The sequence below is a fragment of the Lacerta agilis genome, chromosome 10, assembly GCF_009819535.1.
Source record: "Lacerta agilis isolate rLacAgi1 chromosome 10, rLacAgi1.pri, whole genome shotgun sequence".
Lineage (NCBI taxonomy): Eukaryota > Metazoa > Chordata > Lepidosauria > Squamata > Lacertidae > Lacerta > Lacerta agilis.
In genome coordinates, this window is record NC_046321.1 from 44,088,291 (window position 1) to 44,100,438 (window position 12,148).

Below are 12,148 nucleotides of genomic sequence, written 5' to 3' on the forward strand. Positions count from 1 at the left end.
ATTATTATGAATACTAGTACTATTCCAAGGTATCATATTGGTCCGATAAATTTAGTTACTATTTCAAAAAAAACGAGAATCACCAGATGTAAAGTATATAAGTTGGAACTGGCAGGAAGACTTGGCTACCACAAGTTCTGCAGAGCTCTGTTAGCTAATATATCTCTGCATGTACACATTGAAGGAAACAGGAGAAATAATACTTTACAGTTTGATGAACAACATATGACACAGAATCCTAGACTCACAAAAAGAAAGGCTTGCAGACTTATGCAAAAAAAGCAAAAAAACAAAACTCAACCACATGTAATTTTGCACCTTCTACCCCACCTCAAATATCATAAAAAAACAAAATTCTCAGTGACCTCTATTATAAATAATAGAGTGGTTTAGAAGGAATGCTAACTGCAAATGCACTGGATTAAATACGAAAATAACTCCAGTGCAATTTAAAGGTTTAAAGGAAATGTGTATGACAAACAGAGGTGGTGTGTAAACTGAGGTGAGTTGTTAAAATGCAAAAGGACATATGGCTTTGGGTAACATCCTCCTCAGATTTTTTTTTTTTACATCTCTTTATACATGGCCCTTGACACAGAGTTCTACATGTGTGGTCCATTATATATCTGGAGAGCTTTCCATAAAGCATTAACTTCAATGGAGGGAGCTATGGACACCCTTTGCAGGTATGGGTGTGTATCCCTTTAGACGCATCAGATCTCCCACATCCACAAATAATTACCAGATAAGGGTGGTTTTAAAAAACCCAACAAAACTAATTTATCATCTTCTGATAAAAATATATGACCATGAGTTTTAAAACCATTCACAGTCTCTGACAGATTCAATAATATAACTCAGGTGGTTGACTCCTACCCAGCCCCTAAGCAAATTTTTCATCCTACCCTATCCCCCCAAAAAACATTTTGGCATAAATCGTAAAAAGAAAATATAATGTAGACATGGTACCACAATGGGCGGAAACATTTAAAGCACTCCTCCCAGTCTTGCATCTTGATAGTGAAGCAATTGCCCCCTCCGCTGCTAATGAGGTCATCTGATGAACAGGGAAGGGATATTTGCATCCCCACCAGCAAATGGCGGAGGAAGCAACAGACATCCCATCAGGCTGTGGGGTTTGGGTAGAGTGTGTTGGGTGGCAACACTCACTTTGGGACGCACTCGTCCCTGGCGTGCAGACCCTGTGGGCTTAGGAAAATTGAACTGTGCCAATCAATCCTTGCCTCCACCATCCACTTTATGGTTGTGAAGATGACACCAGCAGGACACAATAGGCTTTTCCTCCAACAGTGAACTTCTTCACGCAAAAAAAAATAAAGTGTCCTCCTTTAACAGCTATTTGCAATATACTCTTTCCGTGGAAACCAGAGAGACTATAAAAAGCATACATTACGCTACCTCTTCATTTCTTAAAAGATGACATTCATCTAAAGCTACAACATATGGTTAAAGAATCTCTTAAAAGCAGGCCCAATATCTAAGGTTTGCACCCCCCCCCAAAAAAAAAACATTATTTTTTAAATGAGCAACTTCTGGGGCCCACACGCTGCCAATGGGCTTGCCACTGAATGAATTGCCTCTACAATTTCCATCATGATGTAAAAATTCTTCAATTATGTTTCCACGTGCAAAAAAAAAGGGGTGGTGGTTTTGGACCAGCTAAAGGCTAAATGACATCCTTACTTCTATGAAGCTACCTTGTAGTGAGATAGACCATTGGCCAATCTAGTTCAGTATCATCTACGCTGACAGGCAGCAGCTCTTCAGAATTTCAGGCGGGGTCTCTCACAGCCCAATCCAGAGATACCACTCTCCTCTACTACAAGCAGTTGCATGACGTAAACTTAGCCTCTGAACCTAATGTGTGCCTACACGCCCCCTGCACGGGAAACAGGGCTGGCTATTGTCTGCTCTTCAACATCACAACTGGCATCCTACTGCAGCTTTTTGTCCACATTGCCCAGCTCATCCCATTCTCTTCACACTGTGGTGGAGGGAGATCAGAGGCCTACTTAGATTGCCCAGGCTCCCGAGCCTAGTAGTGATTTGACTTATATCCTCACTGCCTGGAGAGCAACAATGACTAGTGAAGTGTTGGAGGGAGCAGGAGGATGAAGGGGATGTTTGAAGGTGACCTGGAAACTACAACTAATCCAGAATGCGGCAGCTAGACTGGTGACTGGGAGTGGCCGCCGAGACCATGTAACACCGGTCCTGAAAGACCTACATTGGCTCCCAGTACATTTCCGAGCACAATTCAAAGTGTTGGTGCTGACCTTTAAAGCCCTAAACGGCCTCGGCCCAGTATACCTGAAGAAGTGTCTCCACCCCCATCATTCAGCCTGGACACTGAAGTCCAGCTCCGAGGGTCTTCTGGCGGTTCCCTCACTGCGAGAAGCATTACAGGGAACCAGGCAGGGGGCCTTCTCGGTTGTGGCACCCGCCCTGTGGAACGCCCTCCCATCATATGTCAAGGAAATAAATAACTATCTGACTTTTAGAAGACAGCTGAAGGCAGCCCTGTTTAGGGAAGCTTTTAATGTTTGATGTTTTATCATGTTTTTAATATTCTGTTGGGAGCCGCCCAGAGTGGCTGGGGAAACCCAGCCAGATGGGCGGGGAATGAATAAAAAAATAAATTATCATTATAATTATTCTTATTCTTATTTGGTAGAGAGACCGAACCTGTGTTGGCACCAAAAAGAGCAGCAACAGAGCAGCAGCCTGAGCATAGAAAAAAGAGAGCAGCGTATGGTCTTGTTCTTTGCATGTGTGACAGTGAATGTGCACCCTGCATGCTTCTCGTGTTTGTTCTGTGCATGCCACACCACTGCTGCTTTAAGAGGTGCAAGGGGATATTCTCCTGCTCCATCCTCTTCCATTCTGAGAGGCACAAACCTTACCTCAGATGCTGAGTTGGTCTAGCAAAGTGACCTGCATGTGCAAATCCTCTTCCCTCAGGCAGTGGTGGACTTGGGGCTCTCAAATTTCAGTGACACCCTCGGTGACGCTAAAATTCGCTCCCCGCCCCTGCCTCTCGCTACATTCTATAGCATTGTTTTGGCTCCCCCAGCAATCACACTGGTTGTGCTACCCTAAAACTGCCTCTGCCTTAGGCCCGCCTTTTCCGTCTCTGAAGTGACCCAGATAGGAGAAATAATATAAATCACTGAGGCAGTGGGTATAGGTTTCCTAGGATTGGAGAGGGGTGTTTTCCAGAAACTATGGGACATTCATGAAAGAGACAAAGGAGTTTTGTTTATTAACCTGCTTTTTGTATACACTGCGTTTGAATGTTATCCTCTTTCCTAATCACGTTTGAACTCCTGATAAACCCCACTCTTTAACCTTTGTAACTGAATTACTCAACAAACTACCTCAGTGTTCTGTTTCCCCTCCACCTCTCACTTTTAAAAAAAGAAAGAAAAAAGAAAAAAGGGAAGAGCTGAGGTTCATTCATGCTGATAAGACAGATATCCCCTCCCAGCAAACAGTAGTAAAATGTGTCTTTGAGCAAACTCCCAGAGTCTAAAGGTAGGAAGCGTTGATAACTCCTCACCTGCCTTTTAACTCTCAGCAAGGGCTCTGCAGGTTTTCTTGAGTCCCTCTAGTGAGCCCCTCTGCCTCCTATAAATGCACATCGGGGTGGGGAACCTGTGGCCCTCCAGATTTTTGTTGGACTGCAAGTACCATCTTCATTGACCAATGGCCATGCTGGTTGAGGACAGCGGGAGCTGGAGTCCAACAACCTCTGGAAGCCCCAAGTTCCCCAATCCAGAATCTGCTCCTCACCAGTGCTGCTATGGGTTGCTGTGCCTCTCCTTCACTGCAGAACTTGCACAGGTCCCATCCCTTTCCATGACTCACTGCCATTGCCAGGGCGTGGAGGGGAGTGGGTTCTGGCCAGGAGGCTCTAAGGACGTGGAAGAGCAGTGACGGTGGCAATGAGGAGAAGGAGTAGTTCAGACACCTTGTCAGACACAGACTTTTTGCCCCTAGCCATTACAGGGGGCGGGGATATATATATACACCATACAAGGATAATAAACATATATAGCTTGTCTCACGCCGGGGGTGGGGGGAGGTCACTCATGCATGTGCGGCCGCCTTCCATGCCACCTCTGTCTCCCTCCACTTCTGATGTGCTAACTCCAACCATCTCAGGCCTGGCATTAGCAATCTGTGCCCTCCACCCATTCACGGGCCCTGGAACATGCCTGCCAATGCCAACCTCTGATGATGGGGTCTGGTTCACTGGATTGAGGCAAATTGAATTGACCACAGCTGTTTGTTAAACTAAAATGAAATAGCTGCCTTCTTTCTTTCTTTTTAAAGTTACCTTGCTGAAATCTTAAGAGAGGAAAATTTAATTTTATAAAAACTAAAAATGCAATACTTACCCATTTCCTGGGTCGGCCTCTTGGTCGTTTTTCTCCAGTAGCTTCTGCTTTCTGTAAAAAAACAAAAACAAACACAAGATATGTGCTGTAGTTCAAAAGTATTTGTAATTACGTTATATGATACTGTTAGGCAATTCTGGTGGGTTGGGGTTTTTTTTTAATATATAGTCAGTACATACTTCCCACAACAGTGTTCATTTTATTTATCTATTGATTAGATGAGAGGCACAAAGAAAAATCACTTTGTTATCTCTCTCTCCTATAGAGAAATGCTGCTCCCATCCTTTCGTAAAACACACTGAGAACCTCTTTGTTTAAGGAAGGAAACTGCTTCTTTAAAAATGATAGACTATTCACTGTGTTCTCCTTGTGTCTAGACTATTGATAAGAATGTATGGAAAAGTAAATCAACATACTTGACAAAGACTATCCTTTGGACATATCTGTTTAAAGAACTTGCCTTTGTTTTGCAGGCCAAAACAAACTCAAAATGTTAGTAATGGCAGCTAACACAAAAGCTGGGGCTTGGAGAATCAGGAAACATAGGATCTGTCCCTGACTTGAATGCTGACTTCCCAGGGAAATTGGGGTGGACAGTCAAAAGCACAGAATCCTTATTAATTAAATTGTTACATCTTCCATCTCCCTCCCCACCCTTTCAATACATATATCTGGACTGAGCAGTCATTCTAATTGACATCAGAGACCGAGTTAATAAAAGCACAGCGTGGCAGTTCTTTTTGACTAATTCCTTTAATTTAAAAATGTGTCATCTTACGTGTAAACAAACATTTCATCTCCCCTGCACCTTCACAGATCCTTTAGCAGTTATGTGCATAAACCATTTTCCTAACTGCATGCAAAGCAGCTATCATTTAATATGTCTCAATCACAACACTCACCTATCCTATGTGTGGTTATCCATCCAAAAAGCCTCAATGACATCACTGGCTGCCTCTCCCTACTGAGTGTGTGCAAGAATTATGTAGCTGAATTTCTATACAGTGGTACCTTGGGTTAAGTACGCTTCAAGTTAAGAACTCCGCTTTAAGAACAGAAATCGTGCTCTGGCGGCACAGCGGCAGGAGGAGGTCCCATTCACTAAAGTGGTGCTTCAGGTTAAGAATGGACCTCCGGAACGAATTATGTACTTAACCCAAGGTACCACTGTATAGCTATAGTTAAAATACAGTGGTACCTCGGGTTTCGAGCGTCTCGGAAGCTGAACGTTTCTGAATCCGAACGCCGAAAACCCGGAAGTAATTGCTTCTGTTTTCAAACGCACGTCAGAAGTAAAATGGCTTTCGCGTGTTTTCCTTTTTTCTCTATTGACTTTGCCAACCGCACTTTGAGCCTCGGTTGTCAAACGTTTCAGAAGTCGAATGGTCTTCTGGAACGGATTACATTCGACAACCAAGGTACCACTGTACTGTATATATACTTAGCATATAATATGTATATAACTTTCCTTACATTAACATAATAAGGCATACAACATTCCTGTAAACTTATTATTAACTTTCCAGTATGAAGATAATGGGGGAAGGGGCTGAGAGACGTTGAGCAAGACAAGGCTGAGGAGTGGCTGAGTACATCTGAGAAATAAATAGATGAAGAACAGCGTTATTTTCAGATGTTGAGCTTAGCGTTTTAAAAATCATTATTGCTTAAGACAGTGTAAAGGTAAAGGGACCCCTGACCATTAGGTCCAGTCGCGGACTCTGGGGTTGCGGCACTCATCTCGCTTTACTGGCAGAGGGAGCCGGCGTACAGCTTCTGGGTCATGTGGCCAGCATGACTAAGCCGCTTCTGGCAAACCAGAGCAGTGCACGGAAACGCCGTTTATCTTCCCGTCGGAGCGGTACCTATTTATCTACTTGCACTTTGATGTGCTTTCAAACTGCTAGGTTGGCAGAAGCAGAGACCGAGCAACGGGAGCTCACCCCGTCATGGGGATTCAAACCGCTGACCTTCTGATCAGCAAGTCCTAGGCTCTGTGGTTTAACCCACAGCGCCACCCGCATCCCTTTAAGACAGTGTACACCTCCTTAAATATGAGCGATCAGGAAAAGAATGGGCAAAGTTGGGTTACAACTTTGAATAGCTTACATCCATGTTGAAAAAGAAGGTTGAATCTGACTAGCTCATACTCACAGGAGACTAGAGGCACCATCTTGTCCAGAGGATTGAGGGCCCCCACGTGTGATGCCCTGCAACATCCTGATGTCACATGGGGAACCCTCTGAACATTAAAAAAATGGAGGACCCACAGTGTCTTGGCCCCCAGGAGCCAGCACCCTTGCAGGAGAGCCATTGAAAACAATTGCTCTACTCCTGACCATGATATAGTTCAGGGGAACCTCAAGCCTGAGGGCCAAATGTAGCCTTCCATGTCTCTCCATATGCCTACTGGGACTCTCCAAGGCACACACCATTCTCAACAGACCACATCCCTCACTGGCTCTGCTTCCAAGTGTTTTTTCCTGGCGGGAATGTGCCCCTGAATGTCTCACCACTTAGCGACGCTTGTAGTTCAGAAACTGATAATGCCTCTTGCCTGTCTGGATAGAGGATAGAAGTGTGTGTAATAATTAGCTTAATGTAAAAAAAAAAAAAAGAAGTAGTAAGATTTACATGTCTTCTTCTAGCCACTTTTGCCACTGCAACGTGTTCCAGGAAGGAATGCCATTCCCCACCCCAGCAGGGCTTTAAGAGGTTCCCTAACTAAAAGGTGCCTTCATTTGATACGATCCAGAGTTAATAAATCAAAACAATAAATTTCAGAATAAAAAATTGGCAAGATTTTTTAAAAGTACTTAAGATTCTTCTAGGTAGAACAATACATTGAGCCACATTCAACTTAGATGTGGTGCCAGTGGAAACCAGCACAATGGGATTTTTCCCCACCCCTCCTCCCCCTGCATACCCTCCCCACTTCTGCTTTGGGTCAGGAAAACCCCCCTAGAACAACATGTAAGGGGGAAAGAGGGGAGATTGTTCTGTATAGGAAGTATAAATACTTGCACTGATGGAACACATGCCTTAGTGCAAGGTTGAATTCCATCCATAGGATTTAATCTTGTTTCTCTTTTGGCTTCTGAGTCTTTCTGAGATATTCTGCAGTTACGTTTTCAAGATTTTCTCCCGAACTGGGAGATTTAGAAATTTCCTTTTACTCCCTTTACAGCTGTGATTAACACAGCTTTATCATACATCTCACCATTTTAGGATTTAAGAAATCCCATCTAATCCCAGTAGTGCCTATGCCCTGTAATTAATAGTGTATGCATGTGTTTTCGTTTTTCCTTCGGGAATCTATCATCTTAATGTATCAGTTTACTTATTGGCAAATCTCTGTACATGACCATGCCATGTAAAGGGAATTCCACGGAAAGCTGGGAAAATACTGTTGTTGGTCCCTGCTACCCTCAAAGCAAATAAATGTAGCCAAATATCTCCACCATATCACCAAGGAGAAAGAAACGTGCGAAAATATAAAATTCACACTACTGTAGGGCTAAATTATCACTTCAAACTTGTTAAAATGGCAACTTCCTCTTTAATCTTTAAAGTGGTGAGTGTAAGATGAAACTTTCTTGGGATAACGCATTAAAGCAGCCCTGGCTGCCTATGAAAGAGAACTTATCTGTGCTTTGGTTATAACCAAATTCTAGTGGAATTGCCACAAATACTGCAGCCATCCCTCTATGGGAACTTGAACTTCCCATCTAATCCCTTAAAACCATTTTAGTCTGGCAAATGGTCTTTGGTCATCTTAAACCAAGAGTCACCAGTGTTCTGGAACTCAGGGGAACATTTGCAAACTAGAGGAACTATGGCGGTCACTATCTGTGTATGCCAGCCATGTTCATGCACCACAATCACATGCACACTGCCTCCACCCCTCCTGCAGGGCAATTAGGCTTCTGTTGGTGTTTTTGGAGGCGTCACAGCTGGTGAGGGGAGAGCTAAGCCTCCCTTCCCCACCAAAATGCTCTGCTCTGCTGCAATTAGGCTTGGAAATCCCTTCAGCGGGCTACAACAGAAGGCTTCTTTCAAGCTTTATTTCAGTGGGGACGGAAGTCATTGGGACTCTGCAGATGCCAAAAAACTCATCTACAGGCACATGTGTAGCTTGCAACCAATGTCTTAAGCAGATGCATTGTAAAGAAGAATGGTCTTGCAAACACTCTGATTATACCCCTCATTTTCCATCAGAAATACAACATAATATAGTAGAGGTGCTTATCAGGAGATGCCTCCAATGAATAGTTATCATGCCTTGTGCTTCATTCACACTAAACACTGAACTTGACATCTCTCACACACACACCTCAGAATTCCCTTGCAAGCTATTGTTGATTATTCCCTTGATAAATAAGCAAGTTGAGAAACACTTTTCCTTCAGCAGGGGTGCTTGAACAAATTAACGTGAACTCTGATATGAAGTGACCTGCTGGGCAACATTTCCAGATTGGAACTTAAGTGATCTGCTGGCCTTCAGACTTCTCAAATATTATGACTCTCTTCTTGGTTTACTGCACTTTTTTCCATTGCTTTTTGAATTGTGGAAATGGGATGGAACGGACTTATCAGTGAACATGTGCCAAAGTGGCGTAGACCTGAAGTAGACTGATACATCCATTTATGGCCAACTACTGCTGGCCAATGAGCCCCAGCATCCTCAGCACCACTGTTAAGAGATGGTGGGGAGCTTCTCTCAATTCACACACAGCATTATTGGTCACCGCTCCCCCCCCAAAAAAATACTAATTGCTGCCCATGCTTGGGTTGCTTACACAGTTAAGCCTGCCCCTTGGAGGTACGTTACTTAGGGAGATCTGTCTATGAAAAGTAAGCATATTTGTTGTTTGAGGTGTAGTAGTATGATGCTTTAGAGATCTGTGGATGAAGGGTGGCATGCAAATTAAATAAATAAATAGGTAAATTTTTGGGAGAGCTAAGGCTTTCAGAGTAAGAAAGAAAGCAAACAAACTATATGCCCCTCTTAACTAAAGATAAGTTGTGACTAAGTCCCCAATTAGCTGCAAAACCCGACTTTGCATTTGAAAAAAGGGGTGGGAGATTACAATCAGAAATGCAGGCAAGCGTGAGTGTCCAAGAAACCCCAGGCTGATACTCTGCTGCTAAAGCTTTCCTGCAGTAGATTCATTGCCTTTGAGAGCATTGTAGTAATCTGAACGGAAGTTACCAAAGCACAGATCACTTGTATTACCTAATGTCAAGATAATCGCATAATGGCATATCACAAAACAGACAGAACATACAATGGCACTTTCTGAGAAGGGTGGTGGTTCACTGCATTCCCCCCCCACCCCCCAAAAATACAGAGATTGAAAGAGATATTTGGATATTTACCACCAGCTAATCATTTAATAGATGATACTTTGCTCATTTTCATAAGCTGTCTTATTTAAAAGTCAATTATATACATAATGAGGAACTAGATCTTCCTACTTTTTTGCTCAGATAGTCCTAACGGAGATCATGTGGTTTCCTGCCAATGAATATCGTTTCAGTAGAACACTCTTTCTACGCATCCCCAAAGATGTATTTTTCACATCAGACATTTCTGAGAGAGGGGAAGAAAACACTGAAACATTCCAGGTCTTGCTTTTTTTATATGGAATGATGTGATAAACCAGCAGAAAGTAATGATATTCCCCACTCTGAAAGGCATGTGACCAAATTCCATGGATAGTTATTTGAAAGTAAGTTCCACTGGGTTAAATGTAAGTAAGTAAAACTTTAATACAGTCAAAGACCAGCAGAGTGGGTTAAATGCAGTTTACTCCCAAGTAAGTATGGGTATGACTTTGGCCAGGAATGCACGTTCAACTGAAGCTAAGCCACCTTAAACTAAGTGTGACTTACTCCTAAGTAAAACACTATTGGGACTGTGCAAAAAAGAAAGAAAGAAATACTGGAAGACTCATTTCCAATTATAAATTGTGTTGAAAACAAAATAATAATTATTGTTTGCCTACCCTTCACCCTAAGGTCCCAGGGTCAGTTACAACATTAAAACACAATATTATAATTCCTGCATTGCAGGCCGTTGCACCAGATGACCCTTGAGATCCCTTCCAACTCTACAATTCTATGATTCTAAAAACAGTTTAGAACAACTTGCAATCACAAAAACAAGGTGGGTTCTAAATATATTCGCCTCAAGTGCCAAAAGCTAGCATAAAAGCCACCTATGAAACAAACCGTATTTCCTATCTGGAATTATTTTTGTTATGATAAATATATTTTATTTGGAAAGGACTATTTCTTAAAGATTAAAGCTGTTAGAGGTCACAACGTCCAGTCACTTCATGTGGTACAGTCAACATTCCACATATAATTTTATTTTACTCAAGAAAGAGAGAATGAAAAAACCCACCACGGATTTGTATTCTGGGTGGGGGGGTGGGGGGGATAAGTCAGCCAACATTTATTTTATGTACTTTTTTGGTGTCAATTCATGTTGTGTCTAGAATATGGGACAATTCCAGACAATACAACAATACCTCAAAGATAATGAGGATGGTTATTTTAAACCAGCCATGACTTACAAGAGGTCTTGAGGGATCTCATGTTACTTTTCTTTTCCTCAGAGGGGCAAAAACTTTACACCAGTAATATGAGGATGCTTCTGTAATGGATGACACAAATGAAACTACTAAGAACGTTAAGGGAGCTAGGTCTTCCTCAATGCTGCAGATTTTGTTGTGCTCAAATGTTATATGGGAAAAGATCCTGCTAAACCTTCTTAGATACACTAATAGCTAAAATTGTGGAAACCTTTAGGAAAAGTTGTATTTCTGAGGCTTGAGGGCTCATCACATCAGTCTTTTTTAGAATAATACCATAACATAATACCATAAAAAGTATATATCATTAGAGGGATAATTTAATGCAGACTATAATGCAACAAACTGTGTTGGGTTATCTTTATTATAACAAAAGTTATAGCCAAATAAACCAAAAAAAGCACAACTGCCCTATGTAACAAGGAGTGGATTTCCTTAACTCAAAACTAACCAATGGCAAACAGAGAGAAGATAGCTGGCTGGTCATCAAAAAAGCAATGCAGTAGCCCTGACTAAAGGCCAGTCACTGACTATAGAACAGAGAGGGAACCTCCAACCTGTGGCATCACTTGGGCCAAGCCCACCTGCCATACAGCCAATATCATATACGGGCATCAGGTGAAGTTGAAACTGGGCCAGAAATGGATTTGGAGGCAAGGTTCTTTGAAGCACCAACTATCAGCTGATTACCGGGGCTTCAAAGTACAGAGCAGGTCTCTCTGCAAAGACCAACAATCAGCCAATTACAAAGAGAGTCCTGCATAGCCAACAATCAGCGGCACAGCCAACATCTTATTTGGAATTCATAATCCAACTGAACTTGATAGTAGCAGCTCATGAAAACAGAGAGATGGAGCCCTCTCAGTGAAAGTTCAGGTAGCCACAGCACCTCTGAGCAAAGAGTTCCACCATGTTTGCCTCTGTATTCTTGTAGCCTTTAAAGAGGAACTTAAATCCATACCTGCAGCCTACAGAAAACCTCCTCTAGATATTACAAGAAGTGCCACCAGTTCAATTGGCAGTTTGCTAGCATTAGGCTAGCCACACTTCTTCAGTCAAAGCCACTCTCAACATCTAAACTGATTCCTCCACCACTCCATTTATCATTATCCAGATCAGCTCAAGGGA

General features: G+C 42.5%; 1 protein-coding gene across 1 annotated transcript in view; it reads right to left on the reverse strand.

Moving 5' to 3' along the window:
- The window catches only part of HMGA2 (high mobility group AT-hook 2), a 131,535-nt gene that overhangs the window by 109,647 nt on the left and 9,740 nt on the right, over nucleotides 1–12,148 (reverse strand). The window contains exon 3 of the mRNA XM_033163365.1: nucleotides 4,422–4,472. Coding sequence (XP_033019256.1) covers nucleotides 4,422–4,472 — 51 coding nt within the window. The remainder of the gene's footprint in view (nucleotides 1–4,421; nucleotides 4,473–12,148) is intronic.